The sequence below is a fragment of the Bos indicus x Bos taurus genome, chromosome 1 (assembly GCF_003369695.1).
Source record: "Bos indicus x Bos taurus breed Angus x Brahman F1 hybrid chromosome 1, Bos_hybrid_MaternalHap_v2.0, whole genome shotgun sequence".
NCBI lineage: Eukaryota > Metazoa > Chordata > Mammalia > Artiodactyla > Bovidae > Bos > Bos indicus x Bos taurus.
The window spans coordinates 156,702,681-156,721,563 of NC_040076.1; the positions used below are offsets into that span (position 1 = coordinate 156,702,681).

General features: G+C 46.6%; 1 protein-coding gene across 2 annotated transcripts in view; it reads left to right on the plus strand.

Moving 5' to 3' along the window:
* KAT2B (lysine acetyltransferase 2B) overlaps nt 1-18,883 on the plus strand; it is a 97,610-nt gene that overhangs the window by 72,345 nt on the left and 6,382 nt on the right. For both annotated transcript variants that reach the window (XM_027549779.1, XM_027549788.1), the window contains exons 11-15: nt 765-891; nt 8,670-8,780; nt 11,799-11,942; nt 17,148-17,262; nt 18,741-18,777. In XM_027549779.1, coding sequence (XP_027405580.1) covers nt 765-891; nt 8,670-8,780; nt 11,799-11,942; nt 17,148-17,262; nt 18,741-18,777 — 534 coding nt within the window. The remainder of the gene's footprint in view (nt 1-764; nt 892-8,669; nt 8,781-11,798; nt 11,943-17,147; nt 17,263-18,740; nt 18,778-18,883) is intronic.

The window sequence follows — 18,883 nt, forward strand, 5'->3', positions numbered from 1 at the left end:
GACCATCCTGTGCTTCATTCATTGCATCAATGAAGGAATATATAAACATTAAGAGGATGTCCCAATTTTCTCATAGTCAAATATTCTGATTTTGGCATCTTAAGTAGTTTCCATTCTTGCCTGAGTCTGTAAGCCCTGGCAAGATTATTGTGGTGTTAGGTTAACTTTGATCATCCATTGCATTAAAGTAAAGGAAAAGACAGGAAAGGAAGCTTCCGTAATTGAATGCATTTTAACATTTAGAGCCCAGTCGCCTGTGTGGACTGTGACCCGTGCCCGTGACTGTTCAGAGTGACGTTTTAGGCAGAAGGCCTGACGGGATTCTGGAAGGCAGGTTTTAGCAAATCGTGCAGGTGGATTGTGTTTTCGTTTCCTTATAACTTCTGTGGTATTTCTGAATGAGAGTGAACTCTTCAGAAGCGTGTGCCCACGTCCCTGGCATTTGCTCCCCCCGGCTCGCGGGCGTCGGACGTGACCCTGTCTCAGCGCCTGTCAGCGCCTGTCCATAGGCGCTGTTCTTCGTCTGGGGGCTCAGACCCCCTCAGGTGGCTGGTGCTTGTCTTCATGGACACTCTGGGGATATCTCAGGAGGCATGCTTGCTCTAAGACATCCACTTAGAGAATGTTCTACTTAGAGAATCCACTAGAGGGGTTTCCCTGGAAAAATCAAGAAGGAACCCCCCCTCCCTTCCAGTTTTCCTGACTGGTTAGTGAGGGACCCCCCAAACAGGAGGTGAGACAGTGGTGCAATCTTATTCTTCCAGGAAACACAAAACCCTTGCTTTAATCAAAGATGGCCGTGTCATTGGCGGTATCTGCTTCCGGATGTTCCCGTCCCAGGGCTTCACAGAGATTGTTTTCTGCGCTGTAACCTCTAACGAACAAGTCAAGGTAAGGCTCACGCAGGGTCTCAGAAGAAACGCAGGATGTGGTGCAGAAGCGGCAGAGTGTGGCAGGGTCTCCACGTCCAGAGAGCCCTGGACTCTCTGAGGAGCATCCTCTCATCGCGAGTGTGTGTGTGTGTGTGTGGAAGGCACCTGCTTCCGTATACCCACAGTCAGGCTCCACTGGGCTTTGCCGGACCTCGGGGCTGGGGCCAGGGACACCAGGACGCCCCAGGAGCAGGTCAGGGTTTGTTTGTGGCTTGTGAAGAGGTGTCTGAGAACACTCTCGGTGGCGCCGGCGATTTCCATATACAGACGTGTCCACACACGCCTGGGCACGTGGCACCACCAGAAGGGGTGGGGTGCTGTGTAGGTTAGGGAGAGGACTGAGGTGGCTCAGACCTCAGGAAGATTCCTTATGACCTTGTGCCTGAAGTTGGGGGTCAAGGACTAAAGAAATGCTGTCGGGGAATTCACGAAAAATTTGAATAAATATATGAGTTTCAGAAATACTCAGGCAAGGTTTGGAATGTGGTCTTTTGGGGAGTGTGAGTGTGTGAGCGACTGTGTGAGTGTGTGTGTGATTCTGATCTGTGTGAGTGTGTGAGAGACGGATCTGTGTGATTGTGTGAGAGACTGATTTGTGTGAGTGTGTGAGAGACGGATCTGTGTGTGTGTGAGAGATGGATCCGTGTGAGTGAGAGATGGATCTTTGTGAGTGTGAGAGGCGGATCTGTGTGAGTGTGAGACACTGATCTGTAATGTGTGTGAGAGACTGATCTGTGAGTGTGTGAGGCTGATTTGTGTGAGTGTGAGACTGATTCGTGTGATTGTGAGAGACTGATCTGTGAGTGTGTGTGAGACGGATCTGTGTGAGTGTGAGAGACGGATCTGTGTGAGTGTGAGAGTCTGATCTGTGAGTGTGTTAGAGTCTGATCTGTGTGTGTGTGAGTCTGATCTGTGTGAGTGTGAGAGTCTGATCTGTGTGTGTGATTCTGATGTGTGTGTGTTAGAGTCTGATCTGTGTGAGTGTGAGAGACTGATCTGTGTGAGTGTGAGAGACGGATCTGTGTGAGTGTGAGAGATGGATCTGTGAGTGTGTGTGATTCTGATTGTGTGTGTGTGAGTCTGATCTGTGAGTGTGTGTGATTCTGATCTGTGTGTGTGTGAGAGTCTGATCTGTGTGACTGTGAGAGGCGGATATGTTTGAGTGTGAGAGTCTGATCTGTGTGAGTGTGAGAGGTGGATATGTGTGAGTGTGAGAGTCTGATCTGTGTGAGTGAGAGATGGATCTGTGTGAGTGTAAGAGACGGATCTGTGTGTGAGAGATGGATCTGTGTGAGTGAGAGATGGATCTGTGTGTGTGTGATTCTGATCTGTGAGTGTGTGAGAGACGGATCTGTGTGAGTTGAGACACTAATCTGTAATGTGTGTGAGAGATTGATCTGTGAGTGTGTGAGGCTTTGTGTCAGTGTGAGAGACTGATTTGTGTGAGTGTGAGAGACTGATCTGTGAGTGTGTGTGAGACGGATCTGTGTGAGTGTGAGAGACAGATCTGTGTAAGTGTGAGTCTGATCTGTGAGTGTGTGTGATTCTGATCTGTGTGTGTGTGAGAGGTGGATCTGAGTGTGAGAGTCTGATCTGTGTGTGTGATTCTGATGTGTGTGTGTGAGAGACGGATCTGTGTGAGTGTGAGAGATGGATCTGTGAGTGTGTGTGATTCTGACCTGTGTGTGACAGTCTGATCTGTGTGAGTGTGAGAGACTGATCTGTGAGTGTGTGAGAGATGGATCTGTGTGAGTGTGAGAGTCTGATCTGTGAGTGTGAGAGTGATTTATGTGTGTGAGAGATGGATCTGTGTGAGTGTGAGTCTGATCTATGTGTGTGATTCTGATGTGTGAGTGTGAGAGACTGATCTGTGTGAGTGTGAGAGACGGATCTGTGTGAGTGTGAGTCTGGTCTGTGAGTGTGTGTGATTCTGACCTGTGTGAGTGTGAGTCTGGTCTGTGAGTGTGTGAGAGTGATCTGTGTGTGTGTGAGAGATGGATCTGTGTGAGTGTGAGAGTCTGGTCTATGTGTGTGATTCTGATGTGTGAGTGTGAGAGACTGATCCGTGTCAGTGTGAGAGACTGATCTGTGTGAGTGTGAGTCTGCTCTGTGAGTGTGTGTGCTTCTGGTCTGTGAGTGTGTGTGATTCTGACCTGTGTGAGTGTGAGTCTGCTCTGTGAGTGTGTGACTCTGATCCGCCGTCCCAGCTGTCCTTGGCACAAGTCCCTCCCCAGGAACCAGACTGTCGTGCTGACAGTGTGGTTGGTTTGCCATCTTCCTGGAATAGACCAGACTCCTCGTTGGCAGGAAGATACAGATGATGTTGTAACCTACTCAGTTGCTTTTATGAAAGCGGAACCAGAAACGTGTCTTCAGAGTGTTATTCATTTGGTACTTGGGGAGTCCTAAAGTCAGGCAAAAATATGGCAATTGGTGGAAAGATAAGAAGTGCAGGATTCAGAAGCTACTGAGATAAATTACTGGAGTCTAAGGCAGTGCTGTCCAGTGGTCTTTAACACGTGCGCACATCAGCCACATACGTGAGTTTAAATGTTTTGTTAGCTACGTTGAAGATACGCGAAAGTGTTCTAAAAACAGATTCCTTATTTTACTCAGTATATCGGAAGTGCTGTCATTGCAGCGGCACTCGGTGTCCAAGAATCATGGAGACCGTTTGCATCTTTGGTTTGTGTGAGTCTCTGAAATCCACAGTGTGTTATACGCTGCACCTGTCTCGCTCTGGACTCGGGCTCTCTGGGCTTGGACAATGGGGCCTAAGGACACTGTTGCCTTCTTCAGTTACCATGAAGCAGTGCCAGATACAGAAGCCGAGACGGATGATCTCTGGAAGGAATCGTGCTTGGCCTGGGGGCCGCAGCCGGCGCTGAGGGTGCTTTTGGCTTCATTAACAGCTCTCCTCTGTGTCACAGTCGCCGTGTCAATTACAACAGCTGTGGTCTCCTCTCAGAAAGCACAAATGGGGCTTTTGACGTTGACTCACCGCGCGAAGCGTCCAAGGGCAGACAAAACGCACCAGTGTCACATTCGCCCTTCTGGCGGGGGCAGGTGCGGGCGCACAGCTGCGTGAGGCTGACCTCTGCCCCGTGTTAGGGCGCTTTGGCGGTGTGTCTTCAGGTGGTGTGGTCGCTGTGCTTGTCACAGGTTCACTTCCCCATAGCCAAACTGAGAAACAATTCCAGGGGTCCAGAGTTTAGGAACTCGCTTAAAAAGAAAATTTGGTTGGGCTTTTCGTAGGGAGAGGAACTTGAAAATATGCCCTTGGTTTATAATTTCAGAAGATTGCGTAATGTTTGTTTGCACAGAAAGCTACACCAAGCAACTTGTTTGGAAAGGTTGGCTAAGGTTGCCTTGGACACTCTTAGGTCCAGAGGGAAACTAAAGGTGTTGAATATGAATTGGGTGCTTTGTCTTACTGCTTCCCAGAAGGGCAGTATATGTTTTTTTCCCCCAAACCATGTAATTTTCTAAAGACTTGAAGGAAGGTGGCCAAATATCACAAACTGAGCAGGAAAAATGAAAAGAAAAGCCATTTTTTGTAAGTGACTTGAAAGTGAAGTGAAGTGAAGTGAAGTGGCTCAGTCGTGTCTGACTCTTTGCGACCCCGTGGACTGTAGCCCACCACGCTTCTCTGTCCATGGGATTTTCCAGGCAAGAGTACTGGAGTGGGTTGCCATTTCTTTCTCCAGGGGATCTTCCCGACTCAGGGATCAAACCCAGGTTTCCCGCATGGTAAGCAAGACGCTTTACCATCTGAGCCACCAGGGAAGTCTTGAAAGTAGTTTTAGCAAATGAAGATTAATCTTTAAAAACTAGATAGAGTGGGTGAACCTGGTGGAAGCCAGTGCTGCTAGTACTTACTTGTGAAAACAGCAAGATCATAAGCGGAGGTTTACAATTTTGATTTGAGGTATTAAAAATCTGGGCTAAATGGTACTTTAAAATTTGCATCCACTCATTTTGGAGACTTAAGCTTATATATAAATTTCTGTAATGCTTCAAATAAGATTTTTATGTGAATTTATCTTGCTCAGAACACATGCAAGATAACATTTGAGAATTTACTTAAAGCTCCTAACCTGGTTTTAAAATAGATTATCTAACTATTTGGTTTTGATATTATATGCAACTTTAAAGTTACGGGGCTGATACTTATTTAACCATAATAAGTATTTGAAGAAACACTGAAGTTACCAGGTGGATTTGGAAAGGAACCCTTTTGGTGACAGGTGAAGTGAAGTGAAAGTTGCTCAGTCATGTCCGACTCTGCGACCGCATGGACTGACTATACAGGCAGTGGAATTCTCCAGGACAGAATCCTGGAGAGGGTAACCTTTCCCTTCTCCAGGGTATCTTCCCAACCCAGGGATTGAACCCAGGTCTCCTACACTGCAGGAAGATTCTTTATCAGCTGAGCCACGAGGGAAAACCAAGAACACTGGAGCGGGTAGCCTATCCCTTCTCTAGATGATCTTCCCGATCCAGGAATCGAACTGGGGTCTCCTGCCTTGCAGGAGGATTGGATTGGATTGGATTGGATCGGATCCATTTCCTTGCAGGAGGATTGGATTGGATTGGATCGGATCCATTGCATTGGATTCTTTACCAACTGAGCTATCAGGGGAGCCCACGACAGTTGAAAATAAAGGCATGCAGAGAAGGGAGACGGTGCTGGGGTGAAAATCCAAGCATTTCTGCATATAATGGCTTGACTCTGTTACCACTTCTTTAAACAAGCAGGTATTTGCGGTTCTGCGACTGCTGGTCACAATACTAGGCACACAGGATTCAAGACGAAAGATAGCCCCTCCTCACAAGCAGCTGGAATCTGAAAGTTCTTTGGAGAGGTGATGAATCAGTGGCCAGTGATAAAGACTATCCATGCAAAGTTTGAGACGCTACTAACAACAGAACCATTACTGTTCTTTTTGAGTAAAATTCTTGGATTGTGGGTGAAGGGGAGAAAATGTATAGTTCTATTCAGTTCAGTTCAGTCGCTCAGTCATGTCCAACTCTTTGCAGCCCCACGGACTGCAGCACGCCAGGCCTCCCTGTCCATCACCGACTCCCGGAGTTCACTCAGACTCATGTCCATTGAGTTGGTGATGCCATCCAACCATCTCATCCTCTGATAAATCTACTAACAATGTCAGTGATATAGTAAGATGAAAAAGTGCAGACTATTGGTTCTAGAAGTTCCCAGGGGAAAACTATCATCTGATAGTTATTGAGTATATACCAGGCACCTGGGATTGATTTGCATGCTGGAAATACAACAAAGAGGACCCCCTGCAGGTTCAGAGGTAAAGAATCTGCCTGCAATGCAGGAGGCACAGGAGACTCAAGTTTGATCCCTGGATTGGGAAGACCCCCTGGAGAAGGGCATGACAACCCACTTCAGCATTCCTGCCTGGAGGCTCCCATGGACAGAGGAGCCCGTGGGATTCTAACAGTTCTATTAGCTCCTTACAAGGCGGCGTATACAGCAAAAGCCTCTCTCTCTTCCATCAGCCGCATCTAGGTTTCATCAGAAGACGTGTTTCTTACTCATCCCCAGACATTACTATTCCTCTGCACACGAAGTAGCAAATCCTTCCCTTTTCTCCAGTCCCCCCCCCCAACTTTTCTTCAAAAATAATATTTAATGTTGTAGGTCATGTACAAATACGTTTTCGTATAAAGCAGAAATCCCACCCCCAGTCTCCCGGTCCGTCCCATCGCCCTTCCCCACTTGCTGTCCGTACGTTTGTTCTCTCTGTCTGTCTCTGTTTCTGTTTTGCAGACGTTTTCTATTTAACTGAACGTGTCCCAAGTACTGTCATTTCAATATGTAATAAACTTGGTTAGAGGTTTTTTTTCGTGGTGTGTATTTTATACTTGCACACCTCAATTTGGATTTGTCATATTTCCATTGCTCAGTAGCTACACATGACTAGTTGTTGCCGTATTGAACAGCTAGTTGTATACTGTAATTATGAGTTTATATGTTTATTTTCCCCATTTCACTCTCTTCTCCTTAAGAGAGGTTTCCTTCATCCTTTAATCTGAGTTATATTCAGATTTGAAGTGTGTCAGTATTGTGATATCTTTGGGAAAAGCTAACATGTCTATGGTTAATACCAACGGGAGAATAATTTCCAAAATAGGGAGACGGTTGTACTCTTTTCCTGCATACTGGACAGATCCTCCCCTGGATATTATTATGCTTGGTCTTGGGATCCGTGCTTTAGAAGTGTATTGTTACACAGGAGCAAGCCTTGAAAGATACGAGTAACTTGAGATAGGGTCTTCCAGTCGTGCGTGCGAGGCAGGACTGAAGCCTCGATGAGGCTGGACCTGGGACCTGGGCGGCAGGGATGGGCGTGGGTGATTTCCAAGGGCTTGGGGAGTTGTGAAGAGCAGGGAAGAGTCACTGTACTCTCGGAGCAGAACTAAGGTCAGTAGGTAGAAAGAGCAAGGGATCAGATCACAGGTGAAGCTTGGGGAGTTGTGAAGAGCAGGGAAGAGCCACTGTACTCTCGGAGCAGAACTAAGGTCAATAGGTAGAAAGAGCAAGGGATCAGATCACAGGTGAAAATTAGAAAGAACTTCCCAACCACAACAGCGGCTGAATATGAACTGGCCCAAGGACTCAGCGAGCACCCTAAGCTGGGGGTTTTCTAGCAGCTGACCTCCCCGAGGTAGATGGCAGGAGACTCCTAGCTTCACATGGGGAAGAATTAGGCAAATGACTTCCCAAGACCCTTCTCCCTGTGGTGCTGAGGTTCCATGACGTCATAGCTGTGAGCCTCTTTGAGTTCTTTAGAAAAACATGTCGTCATATTCTAAAATACTGATGTAATGGTATTCGTGTCTGGGTTTACTTTCATCTTTTATTAGATTCTCAAACCATCCCTTTAAATCTGTACATTTTCTTTAAGCTTTGTCCATCACCAAAAAACTTGTTTACTTTTTTTTTTCATATTTCAATCATTAATTTATTCAACATTGTTCACTGTTTTCACTGCTGTTGTTCAGTTGCTAAGTCACGTCCAACTCTTCATGACCCCATGGACTGCAGCACACCAGGCCTCCCTGTCCCTCACCATCTCCGAGAGTTGCCCAAATTCACGTCCGTCGAATCGGTGATGCCGTCCAACCATCCCATCTGCTGTCACTGTTCTTAGTCTCACTCAGAGCTTCGGGGCTCCTCAGACTTTGCTGGGAAAGGTCTGAAAAGACCAAGTTGAAGATCCTTTGTGTGTGATGATACAATTCTTTGGAAGGATTGCTGATTTGTTGTATATAGGAAACACTTGGATTAGTTAATATTCTAGAAAAGGTTAGCCCTTCTCATTTTCATTGCTCTTTTGATCTCAGGTTCTCAAATACTCTAAGCATAAGCAGAAATTCATGATCAATATTTACTCCAGACACCTCTTTATTAATATTCAGCCTGTAGCCTCTAGGTGTGAATGAGCAGCTTGTAGCTTTGGTATATTCTTTTCTAAGAGCCAGAAACTTATGTTTTCAAGTGATGATTGTATCTTGATCCAAGGATTTTGAATTTTTTGGCTCATTTTCAAAGTTCAGAAACTCAAGAACCAATACCAATACTCAAGGTGTTGGTATTACACTGGTAATACATACTCCTAAAGTTGCCAGTATTTCTCAGTGAAATGTGGGACTTTCTTTTGTCCAGAACCTAATATATTTGTCTGCATGCTGACTTGCCCTTAGGGCTATGGAACACACCTGATGAACCACTTGAAGGAATACCACATAAAACACGACATCCTGAACTTCCTCACCTACGCAGATGAATACGCAATTGGATATTTCAAGAAGCAGGTGGGTTTTGTGGCTGTGCAAACCTGTTCTGTCCTTCCTTTTCTTGATATGCACTCAAGTAGCTTTCATGCAAATAAGTCCTCCCCCCAGGACATTTATTTTGCAAGCCCTAAGCCAGAGGTAAGCCTCAGCCTGGATTAGAGAGTGTGACCAGCACACCATCAGTACAAAATAAATGTCTGAGTGAGTGAAGGGATGTCATCTGTGAGTGGAGTGCACTGTCGCATCCTAACATTCTAAAACGGGGTCTCCCCAGGCTGAGGAGAGATTCACGTTGGGGGACTGGAGTTCGCCCTGAATGAGAGAAATAGATTTAATCTCTGGAAGGCAGTGTGTTTCTGATGGCAGAGAGGAGGTTCTGATGCTACAGAGGGCTCCCGACACTCCTGCTCCGTCAGCACATAGGCGGCTGGGTGCTTGGCCGCATCTTCGTTCTTTCTACCAGAAGTTTCGTATCAGCTCTCTGATTCTTCGGTTTCTTTGCCCTTATGACTCCGTATGTGGGACCCTCCTTCCCCGACCTGGTGTAAAGCCCCTGCAGTGGAAGAGTGGTGTCTGAACCACTGGACCACGAGGGAAGTCCCTGCTACGTGTTTTTTAATAGTGCTTTATAATTCTAGGTTCCTAAACATTTTCCGTTTACTTTTTTGATGACAAAAGTAATGTATAGTTATTGTAGAAATATAACTGGAAAATTAAATTGGAAAATGAAATAAAACTCCAAAAAAAAGAGAAAAATTGCACGTGATTCCACCACCCAGAGAAATTGACTGTTAATGTTTTGACAGATACCCTTCCGATGTTTTTTTCTCTGTGTGTGTTTGTGTATATATAAACAGAAAATTGGCTCATGCTATATACAGTTTAATTAATTGCCTTTTTTACTTAATATAGTCTGATTTTTAGATTATGAGTTTTGATGGTTCTCTGAATTGTTGTAGAAATGGAAACTGATTTCTCACACCAGTCCCACATTTAGGGAACATTTATGTGTTTTTTGCAAATAAGTGTCCATGTGTGCGTGTGGGCTTCCAGGCGTGTCTAATGTTTTGCTATGCACTGCAGTGAATAATGACAGACACTGTAACAATCTCTGCTCCTGTCAGCAGCATGTAAAGGGCTCAGGAAAGGAGCTGGTTGAAAAAGCAATTTTTTTAGCCGTTTCCTAGGTAACAAATTGCCCATGTTTGCATTTATTTGATTATTTTGAGATTTGGCCTGTTTTTCCTTATTTATTGACCCTTTGCACTTCTTTTTTTGAATTGCCACTTCATTGTATTTTGCCTCTCTTTCTATTAAAATATTTATTTTTCTGTTGATTTATGAGAACTCATATATAAGGATATGAGAGTAGTAACCTTTTATGATTTTTCTCCCCTACTTGTCTGTTTCAGCATTACTTATGGCTTTTTTTCAATGTACAGAACTTTACAGATTTTATTATATAAAATCTGTTAACCTCTTTGAAAAATATAAGTCCTTATACATATGACTAAAAAGCTTTCCCTCCAATGTCAGATAATTAACCTTTTTACTTTCTTCTCATTTTTTGGGATGCATTTGGTAACTTTTCTAGTAAAACTCACTAGAGAGAACTCAGTGGCATTAAATACTGCGACTTGAGTGTGAGCTTTCCCAGGCTGTACCTACACTGCAGAGACAGTAACAGCCAGGATTCTTTTTTTAGGAAAAGATTAGGAAGTTTTCATTAATTTGTCTCTGGCTGTGCTGCCTGTCGCTGCGCCGGCTTCTCTGAGCTGCTGCGAGCGGGCATCCTTCCCCGTGGCCCCGGCTCCGGGGGACCTGCGCTGGTTGCAGGGCGCAGGCTCTGGAGCGCACGGTCCTGGAGCGCACGGTCCTGGAGCGCACGGTCCTGGAGCGCACGGTCCTGGAGCGCACGGTCCTGGAGCGCACGGTCCTGGAGCGCACGGTCCTGGAGCGCGGGCGCAGCGGGACCTTCCTGGACCAGGGAGCCAACCTGTGTTTCTGCATCTGCAGGCAGATTCTGTACCGCAGAGCCACCAGGGAAGCCCTCAGCCATGCTTCCTGCCCCCCCATCCCCCCCGCCCCCGAAACGGATTTATTTTTAATGAAGGAAGATTGCTTCCCATTCCTGGGCTGGCGTCCTCCGCATCACGTGGATCCGCGCAGGCTCACGTTGGCTCCTCCGTCCTCACCTGCCTCCCACCGCCCACCCCTCCCCACCGCTCTGGGGAGTTGCGGAGCCCCAGTTCGGGTTCCCTGAGTCACACAGAAAGTTCTCACTGGTTATTATTTTACACGTGGCGGTGTGTATGCTTCCATGTGAGTCTCTCCATTCTTTTTTCAATGACCTGTCTGCGTCTGTGGTCCTCTCTGAGGCTGATGGCAATAAGTGCTTGGAAAATAAGTTTTTACTGAAACAGGAGGCAGGAAACTGAAGTCCCAACTAATTTTCTACAAAAATTTGAAACACCCTTAAGGAAAATTGTTATAAATAATATGACTATGTTCCCTATTATTATAGCTTAAAGTATATAAATGAATATATTGCAAAGCATTAATGTCCCTGAAACAGCCACACTTGTGATGGTCTGGAAGTTTTTTGCCTATTAAGTGTTTCATTTCTTCAGTATCAAGGTTCTTCTTGCTATATTTTTGAACAAATTTTGCTTTCAAAATAGGGTTCACTGTTAGTTGATTTCCAGAACATCCTAGAGGCCCCCTGTCTACTTTGGGAGAAAGCATGCAATTTAATGCTAAATTAAATCTTATTTTTACTTAAGAGCCATTTGTGTTAATGAATTTTTAATACTGTGTTTTACTAGGATTATTATTATTATTTTATGTTGGAGTGCTTCCTATTTGCACGGTTTGATTTTTGATGAACTTCTTAGAGGAGTTTCATGCTAATCCCCAGGATAGTTGGAAAGGAGCTTGGACCTCTGCCGGCACCAAGCCAGGCCTCGCACGTAGCTCGCACTCAGACAGGGTGTTTGATGCTCAGGGCCTTTTTAAATGGAGTTTCTGGTTTTGCAGGGTTTCTCCAAAGAAATTAAAATCCCTAAAACCAAATATGTTGGCTACATCAAGGATTATGAAGGCGCCACTTTAATGGGATGTGAGCTAAATCCACGGATCCCATACACGGAGTTCTCTGTCATCATTAAGAAGCAGAAGGAGGTAAGCGTGTGGCCGACTTGGGTTCCCACTGCACAGGCCAGGCTTCTTTGGGGCAAAGTGTGCACCCCTGGGCTCTGTGTGGGGGCGTCTGATGGACACCAGGACCTCAGTTTGCTCTGGTTTGTCTGGATTTCTTCTGTGAAGGTATCCTTTACCTCCTGTCTAAATCACCACTTCGAAGCGGGGGTCAATACCTATTAAATTGGTGTAAAATGCAAAACTTGTAAAATACAGTGGTTTTACCTTCAAGGCCTTTTACATGCTGGCCCCATGCCTTCTTCCCAGACTCATCTCTTTATCCCTTTTCTAACTGCTAGGCTGTTACTGATGTGCTAACCCTTTTACGTGGTGTCTTCATCCTTCACCCACTTCCTCTCCCAGTTCACGCGCGCACACACTCAAACACACACACACACACACACACACACACACCACTTCTGCCTGTGTCCATTCCTCTTTGAACTTCTCAAGCACTAGTTTGATCCACTTATTTGAACTTCAGTTACTCATCATCTTCCATATTTATCTTAGTGAGTATTCACCTTTTTTTTCCATTGTAAGTTCTGAGAGTGTATGCTTCCAGATATTAAGTGATTTGTGATCTGGGGAGAATTCTTTTTTTGGCCACACCACACAGCTTGCAGAGTCTTAGTTCCCTGACCAAGGGTTGAACTCACGCCCCCTGCAGTGGATGTGCTGGGTCTTAACCACGGGACCCCCAGGGAAGTCCCAAGTGATTTGTCCTCTGATACTGGGCTCAAGTCTTTTATGCGTATGAACTAAAAGAGAAGGGGTAAAGGGGAAGGTTGATGGATTTGATTACGTAACAAGTTTTATATTTCTGTAAGACAGGAAAAAGAAACATACAAAGCATAATTAGGGGAGAGCAACACAGGCCACTTATTAAATGAATAAACTTTACATATTAAACCCAGGATCACCCTCCTGGTCCCCTAGTTCTTGGAGTTCAAAAACTGGGAAATCGCACCCAACATCACTCCCGCTTTGTACCTGTCCTGTTAGCCTCCTTTGGTCGAGTCCGAGTCTCTGCGACCATATGTACTGTAGCCCCCAAGCTCCTCTGACCGTGGGGTTCTCCGGGCAAGAACCCTGGAGTGGGTTGCCAGGACCTCCTCCGGGGGATCTCCCCGACTTGCATCTCCTGGGGAGATCTCACAGGGATCCAACTCATATCTCCTGTGTCTCCTGCAGTGTAGGTGGACACTTGACCCCCTGAGCCACCTGGGAAGCCCAGTCCCACTTTATATTTCTGTTATTCAGTCAAAGGTGCTTTTCTCTGCTGCTGCTGCTGCTGCTAAGTCGCTTCAGTCGTGTCCGACTCTGTGCGACCCCATAGACGGCAGCCCACCAGGCTCCCCTATCCCTGGGATTCTCCGGGCAAGAACACTGGAGTGGGTTGCCATTTCCTTCTCCAATGCATGAACAGGAAAAGGGAAAGTGACGCGACTCCTAGCGACCCCATGGATTGCAGCCTACCAGGCTCCTCCGTCCCTGGGATTTTCCAGGCAAGAGCACTGGAGTGGGGTGCCATTTCCTTCTCCGGTGCATGAACGGGAAAAGGGAAAGTGACGCGACTCTTCGTGACCCCATGGACTGCAGCCCACCAGGCTCCCCCGTCCCTGGGATTCTCCAGGCAGGAGCACTGGAGTGGGTGCCAGTGCCTTCTCCATGCTTTTCTCTAGTGAGTAACAAAAAAGACATCTGCCTCAAGCCTGTCTTTGTTTCCTGGTTTCTGCTCATGTGCCTCCATTCCAGTTCTTAGTTCCTTGTCGATGTCTCTGACATCGCAGAGATAGACCCGTCTTCTCAGGGTGCGTCCTAAGAACAGGTGCTCAGTGAGTGTCTCCCTTTTAGTTAAAGTAGCTCAGACTTCTCCGTACACGTCCCACGGAAGTGAGCCAAAGGCTTTTTATTAAACTAGAAAATAGAAGCAGCGTCTTTTGTTTCTTGGGCAGAGGTTCCAGTGTGATACGGAGTTCTGAGAAGGCTGCTGGGAGCTGGTGCCCCGCTCCTTGTGCCCGAACTGTGGAGGCTGGAGCAGGACCCCACGGGGTCCCCAGACTCCGAGTTCAGACCCCTGGGCGGGGGACCCTCTGTCTGGGCTGCTTCAAATCCCGCGGAGCCCAGCATTGGAGAAGACAGGGCCCCCCTTCCACTCCGTCCCCTTGGGTCCCCCACCTCAGCTTCCAGTGTCTCCAACAGGCACCCCTGAATGTAGCTGTTCACCTTCTTCTTTTAAAAGAGCTTGGAAGTCACCCTAGTGAGGTTCTTGGATTTACCTGGTAACCTCTACAGAATTCATGTGACTGTCACAAGTGTTGAGTCCAGCTCTGGAGGGCCCTGAGGAGGCAGGGACGGATGGTGCTCAGGAGCAGACAGGCAGACGGTGAGCCTTCCCCCTGGGGCGCAGGCGCAGAGGCCGCGTGGTTGCTGTGATCAGCGTGCAGAGGGAGACCAGGACCGCAGCCGCGGGGCTGAGCGCCAGGTGAGCGGCGACCCGGAGTGCAGAGGGCCAGCATCACCTGCGTCATCAGGGGCCAGGGGGCCCGTGTGAGGACGGGAGGCCCAGAAGGCGGTCAGCACGGGCAGACGGAGCCCTGCAGGAAGAGGTCCCGGGGCCGGAGCACCTGGAGCCCGAGGCGTGCACGTGATGAGAGCCTCTGAGAAAGGGTGGAGGGGCGGGAGCTGGCAGGACAGAGCAGGGGGCGTGTGTGGGGCTGGGGGAGGGTCGGCTTAAGCTCGGTTCACACGTGAGCTGCGACCCCGGGCTTGGAGGAGCCAAAGAGTGAGGAAGAGCAGCGTTTTGTAGGGAGACATCCTGCGACTCGGTGAACTATAAAAGTGGCTGATATGCCCCCTGGTTCTCTGTTTGGGAAGATGAAAAATGACCAAAATGGAACGAAAGATGGATTTGAGAGGGAGATGAAGACATGGTGATGAGCTGAAGAGAGTTTCTAGGGAGGCGAAGATATGAGGCTAGAATGGGGTTGGAAGGTCTGCTTTCTCTAAAGTGATCCTCAGGGTTAGAGAGGTCGGGTAGCCCCCTCCCCCCATTACCAGTGGCCTCAAGGTGCTCGTGAGGGGGTTGGAAGCCCCGTGCACTGTCTCATCTGAGAGCAAGCATCCTTGGTGAAGAGAGAAAAACATTAAAGCTGTGTTTGAAATTAAGTTTTCTGAAGGCCTTCATTTAAGAAATTGCCGTTGTGATTCTTTGAAAAAAATTTTAGCTGAAATACAGTTGATTGACAATGTTGGTGTTAGTTCCAGGTGTACAGCAAAGTGAATGACATATATATGTATTTGTTTTAGATTTTTCCCATGTAAGATATTATGAAATATCGAGTAGAGTTCCCTCTGCTATGCAGTAGGTCCTCGCTGACTGTCTGCTTTTTATATAGCAGTGTGCCTCTGTTAATCCCAAAGCCTCAGTTTATTCCCCCCTCCTCTCCTTTAGTAATCGTAAGTTTGTTTTCTGAGTTTGTTTCTGCTTTGTAAATAAGTTCATTTGTGTCCACTTTTTTAGATTCCACATATAAGCGATAACATATGGTATTTATCTTTCTCTGACTCAGCTTCAGTTAGTATGATAATCTTTAGGTCCTTCCAGTTGCAAATGGCATTATTTCATTCTTTTTTATGGCTGAGTAATACTCCATTGTATACATGTTTCCAGAAATTCTTCTTTTTTTGGGTGGGATCTTAGTTGGAAGTGTGGAGTCTTAGCCACAGGCCCACCAGGGAAGGCCTGAGGAGTCTTTTTAAAAAGACCTGGAGTTACACCTCATGCAGAGCGTCCAATCAGATCTGCCCATCCACAGTGGCAGCCACATGCGGCTACTGGGTGCTAGCTGCATGGCCAGTCAAAGCTGAGATGTTCTGCAAGTGTACAATGCATTCTGATTTTGAAGACCTAGTGTGAATAAAAGCATGTAAAAATCTCATATTTTTTCTCTTGATTATATGCTGCAGTGATAGTATTTTAGCTATATTGGATTGAATAAAAATATTGTTAAAATCAATTTCTCCTATTTCTTTTTACTTTTTTTTAAAGTAGCTACTGAAAAATTTTAAATTACACGACTGGTTTACATGATATTGGACAACCCTGAGCAGATTTACCAGCAGTCTATTTTGCCACTTCTGTTCATTTTATGAAGTCCTGTGTTTAATTGTTAAGATTATGTATTCGTGCTGTAGCATTTATCAGTCTTCCATTTGAGATTAAGAAGTTAGGAAATTGAAGTTTTTCATTAATTTGATTAATGACTGCTACTGTTGTAGTGTTTTCCAAAATTCAGCGCTGATACAGTTAATCTCAAGTTGGTGGTTTTTGAGTTTGTTGTTGCTCTTTCTTTTTTTGTTTTTTGGCTGCTCTGTGTAGTGCAGGGTCTTAGTTCTCTGACCAGGAGTCGAACCTGTTCCCCTGCGTTGGGAGTATGCAGCCCTAACCACCGGACCCTTTACTTCTTTAAGGGGAACACTGCCCTGGAATTAGTTACATCAGAACATTGGGCTTCCCTGGGGGCTCAGACGGTACAAATCCAGCTGCAGTGCAGGAGACCTGGGTGTGATTCCTGGGTCGGGAAGCTCCACTGGAGAAGGGAATTATTTTATAAGACAAACGGACTCCTCTCAAAAATTCCCTAAGTAGTTCTGGCGGCCCCTGTCCTGACTGCGTCGCCTTCAGTCTTCAGAGCTGCTTTTTGGATGTGAGCATCGTAGGTTGGGGCTCACACGTTGGAACACCTGAGCACTAGGAAGTCCGTCCTCCCGGGCTCTGGGGACTCGGTGAGTCTGCCTGCCCCTCAGGTGCAAGTGGGCAGCGCCTGGTCTTGAGACGCCCAGGGGTGCTGACGGTGCCTGGGCTGCAGGGCCGTTTCTCCTCTCTGTGGCTGAGGCTCGCGGGGGAGGGCCGAGATAACTGGCACTACGCTAAAGAGGGCAGTGGGCTCTTAATACTGGATTTTTTTGCAATGGCAGGGGACAAGCATTCAAAGACAGCTCTGTCAGTGACACTCAATGTGCATGGCCTTGTAGAATGTTTTCATGTCTCACCATTTAATATCGTTCACCCTTTTGTTTCCTGAAGACTTAATTTTGTTGGGAAAATAACTTAGATTGACTGACTTAAGCTGGAGCCACAAACTTCGGTCACTAAAGGTAGTTTCTTCTTGTGCTTTGCAGATCATTAAAAAGCTGATAGAAAGAAAACAAGCCCAGATTCGGAAAGTCTACCCGGGACTTTCCTGTTTTAAAGATGGAGTTCGGCAGATCCCGATAGAAAGCATTCCTGGAATTCGTATGTATTGATCTAAAGGCAGAAGCTTTTGGTTGTGCCCCGAGACCCCGGAAGTAGCTCCGCCGGAGCGCAGTGGTTCGGGAGGCCGCTCGCCCGCAGGCTCTAGTCGGGATGCTGCGGTCTCAGAAGAGCGCGTTTCCTTTGCGTCTGCTCTGCTTCCGGGGCCATCTCCGGCTTTAACTGTTAACGCGCATCGCTTTGAGAGCCTGTTTGTGGCACAGTGTCGGCCACTCCCACAGGTGACCTTGAAGGCAGGGAATTCTGCTCAGAGGGTGGGAGGTTGAGTCTCAGGCTGGCTCAGTCCTGTAGCCGCGAGCGGCTCGTGGCCAGTGACCGAGGGAGCAGCGGCCCTGCCTCCTCCAGGCGGCTTCCCGTCCACGCCCTTCTCCGTGCCCCGGGCAGTCCCGGGCAGAGCTGTGCTCGGCCGAGTTCAGCGCCCCCGACTTCGAAACCACGTGACCCGACAGCGTCACACTGGTTTCTGGTTCCCTGTTTTAGAGTGGTTTTCCAAGGGTTCTTCTCTGTGAGTATGTTAGAAGTGAATTATCTTGGGTTAAAACATACAAAATAGGTGTTTTTGTCGATCAGAAGCTATAAATATTGGCACTTTCAATCAGTTCAAATCCAGGATCTGCTAGTGTATTGAAGATTTAATAAATCAAACTAAAATTCTCCAAAAGAAAATAAGACATTATTTGAGCAAGATAGACATCTTCATTACGAAGTATACCCTACAGCAGATCTTACTTTCTTTGCTAGACCTGGAAATTGTACTTCTGTGTATTATCCTTATTAATGGCGTAATAGCTATCCTGTCCCTGAATGTGTGTGTGTGCCAAACATTATTCTGTTTTGGGGTGTTTTTTTTTTAATTTTTACACATACATCAACTAATCTCAAAAGGAATCAGCTCAGTTCTGGAGTTCTGTCTTATACATTGATAAACAGAGGCAAAGGCTAACTAACTTATGGAGGGTAGCTTAGCTTAAGGAGAGAACAAGAAATCAAATCCAGGTCTGTTGGACTCCAGGCTGTGTCTTTCTGCTGCCTGAGACCATCTTGCGTTACAAGCAGGGTCTGTGCCAGATAAAATAGAGAGCAGGACAGAGTTTGTTCCAACCTAAAATAACAGCTTAACGCTTTCACGTGGTGGTTAGCAGAAAATGTGACTTCGAGTTTTAAAAATATACGTGCCCACAGGACCAAACATGCTTGCTTATTATGCGTTCCTCTGAAAGGCTGGAGTTCCTGCTTTAAAAAATACTAGCAGATGGAGCAATGCCAGTCTTGGGAATGTTTTTATATCCAAGTGTGTAAGGAAGTAAAGAATTAATTGCAGTTAATTTCAGTCTCTTTTCAAGAGTAGTCTTTTACTGATCATGGCTGTAAGTTATTGCGTTTTTGATAAGTATTAACTGTGTTATTCTCTTGACTGAAAGCAGTTCTCATTCAGTGTTTAATTTCGTTGGTATGTATAGGAGAGACAGGCTGGAAGCCGAGTGGAAGAGAGAGAAGGTAAGTGTGATGGGCTGGAGGATATTGATGGAAGTGCTCTGTCTCCCCTCCCAGCAGCTTAGAGCAAACAGGGAAACTGGCTGTAGTCACCACCGCACTTGTTAGG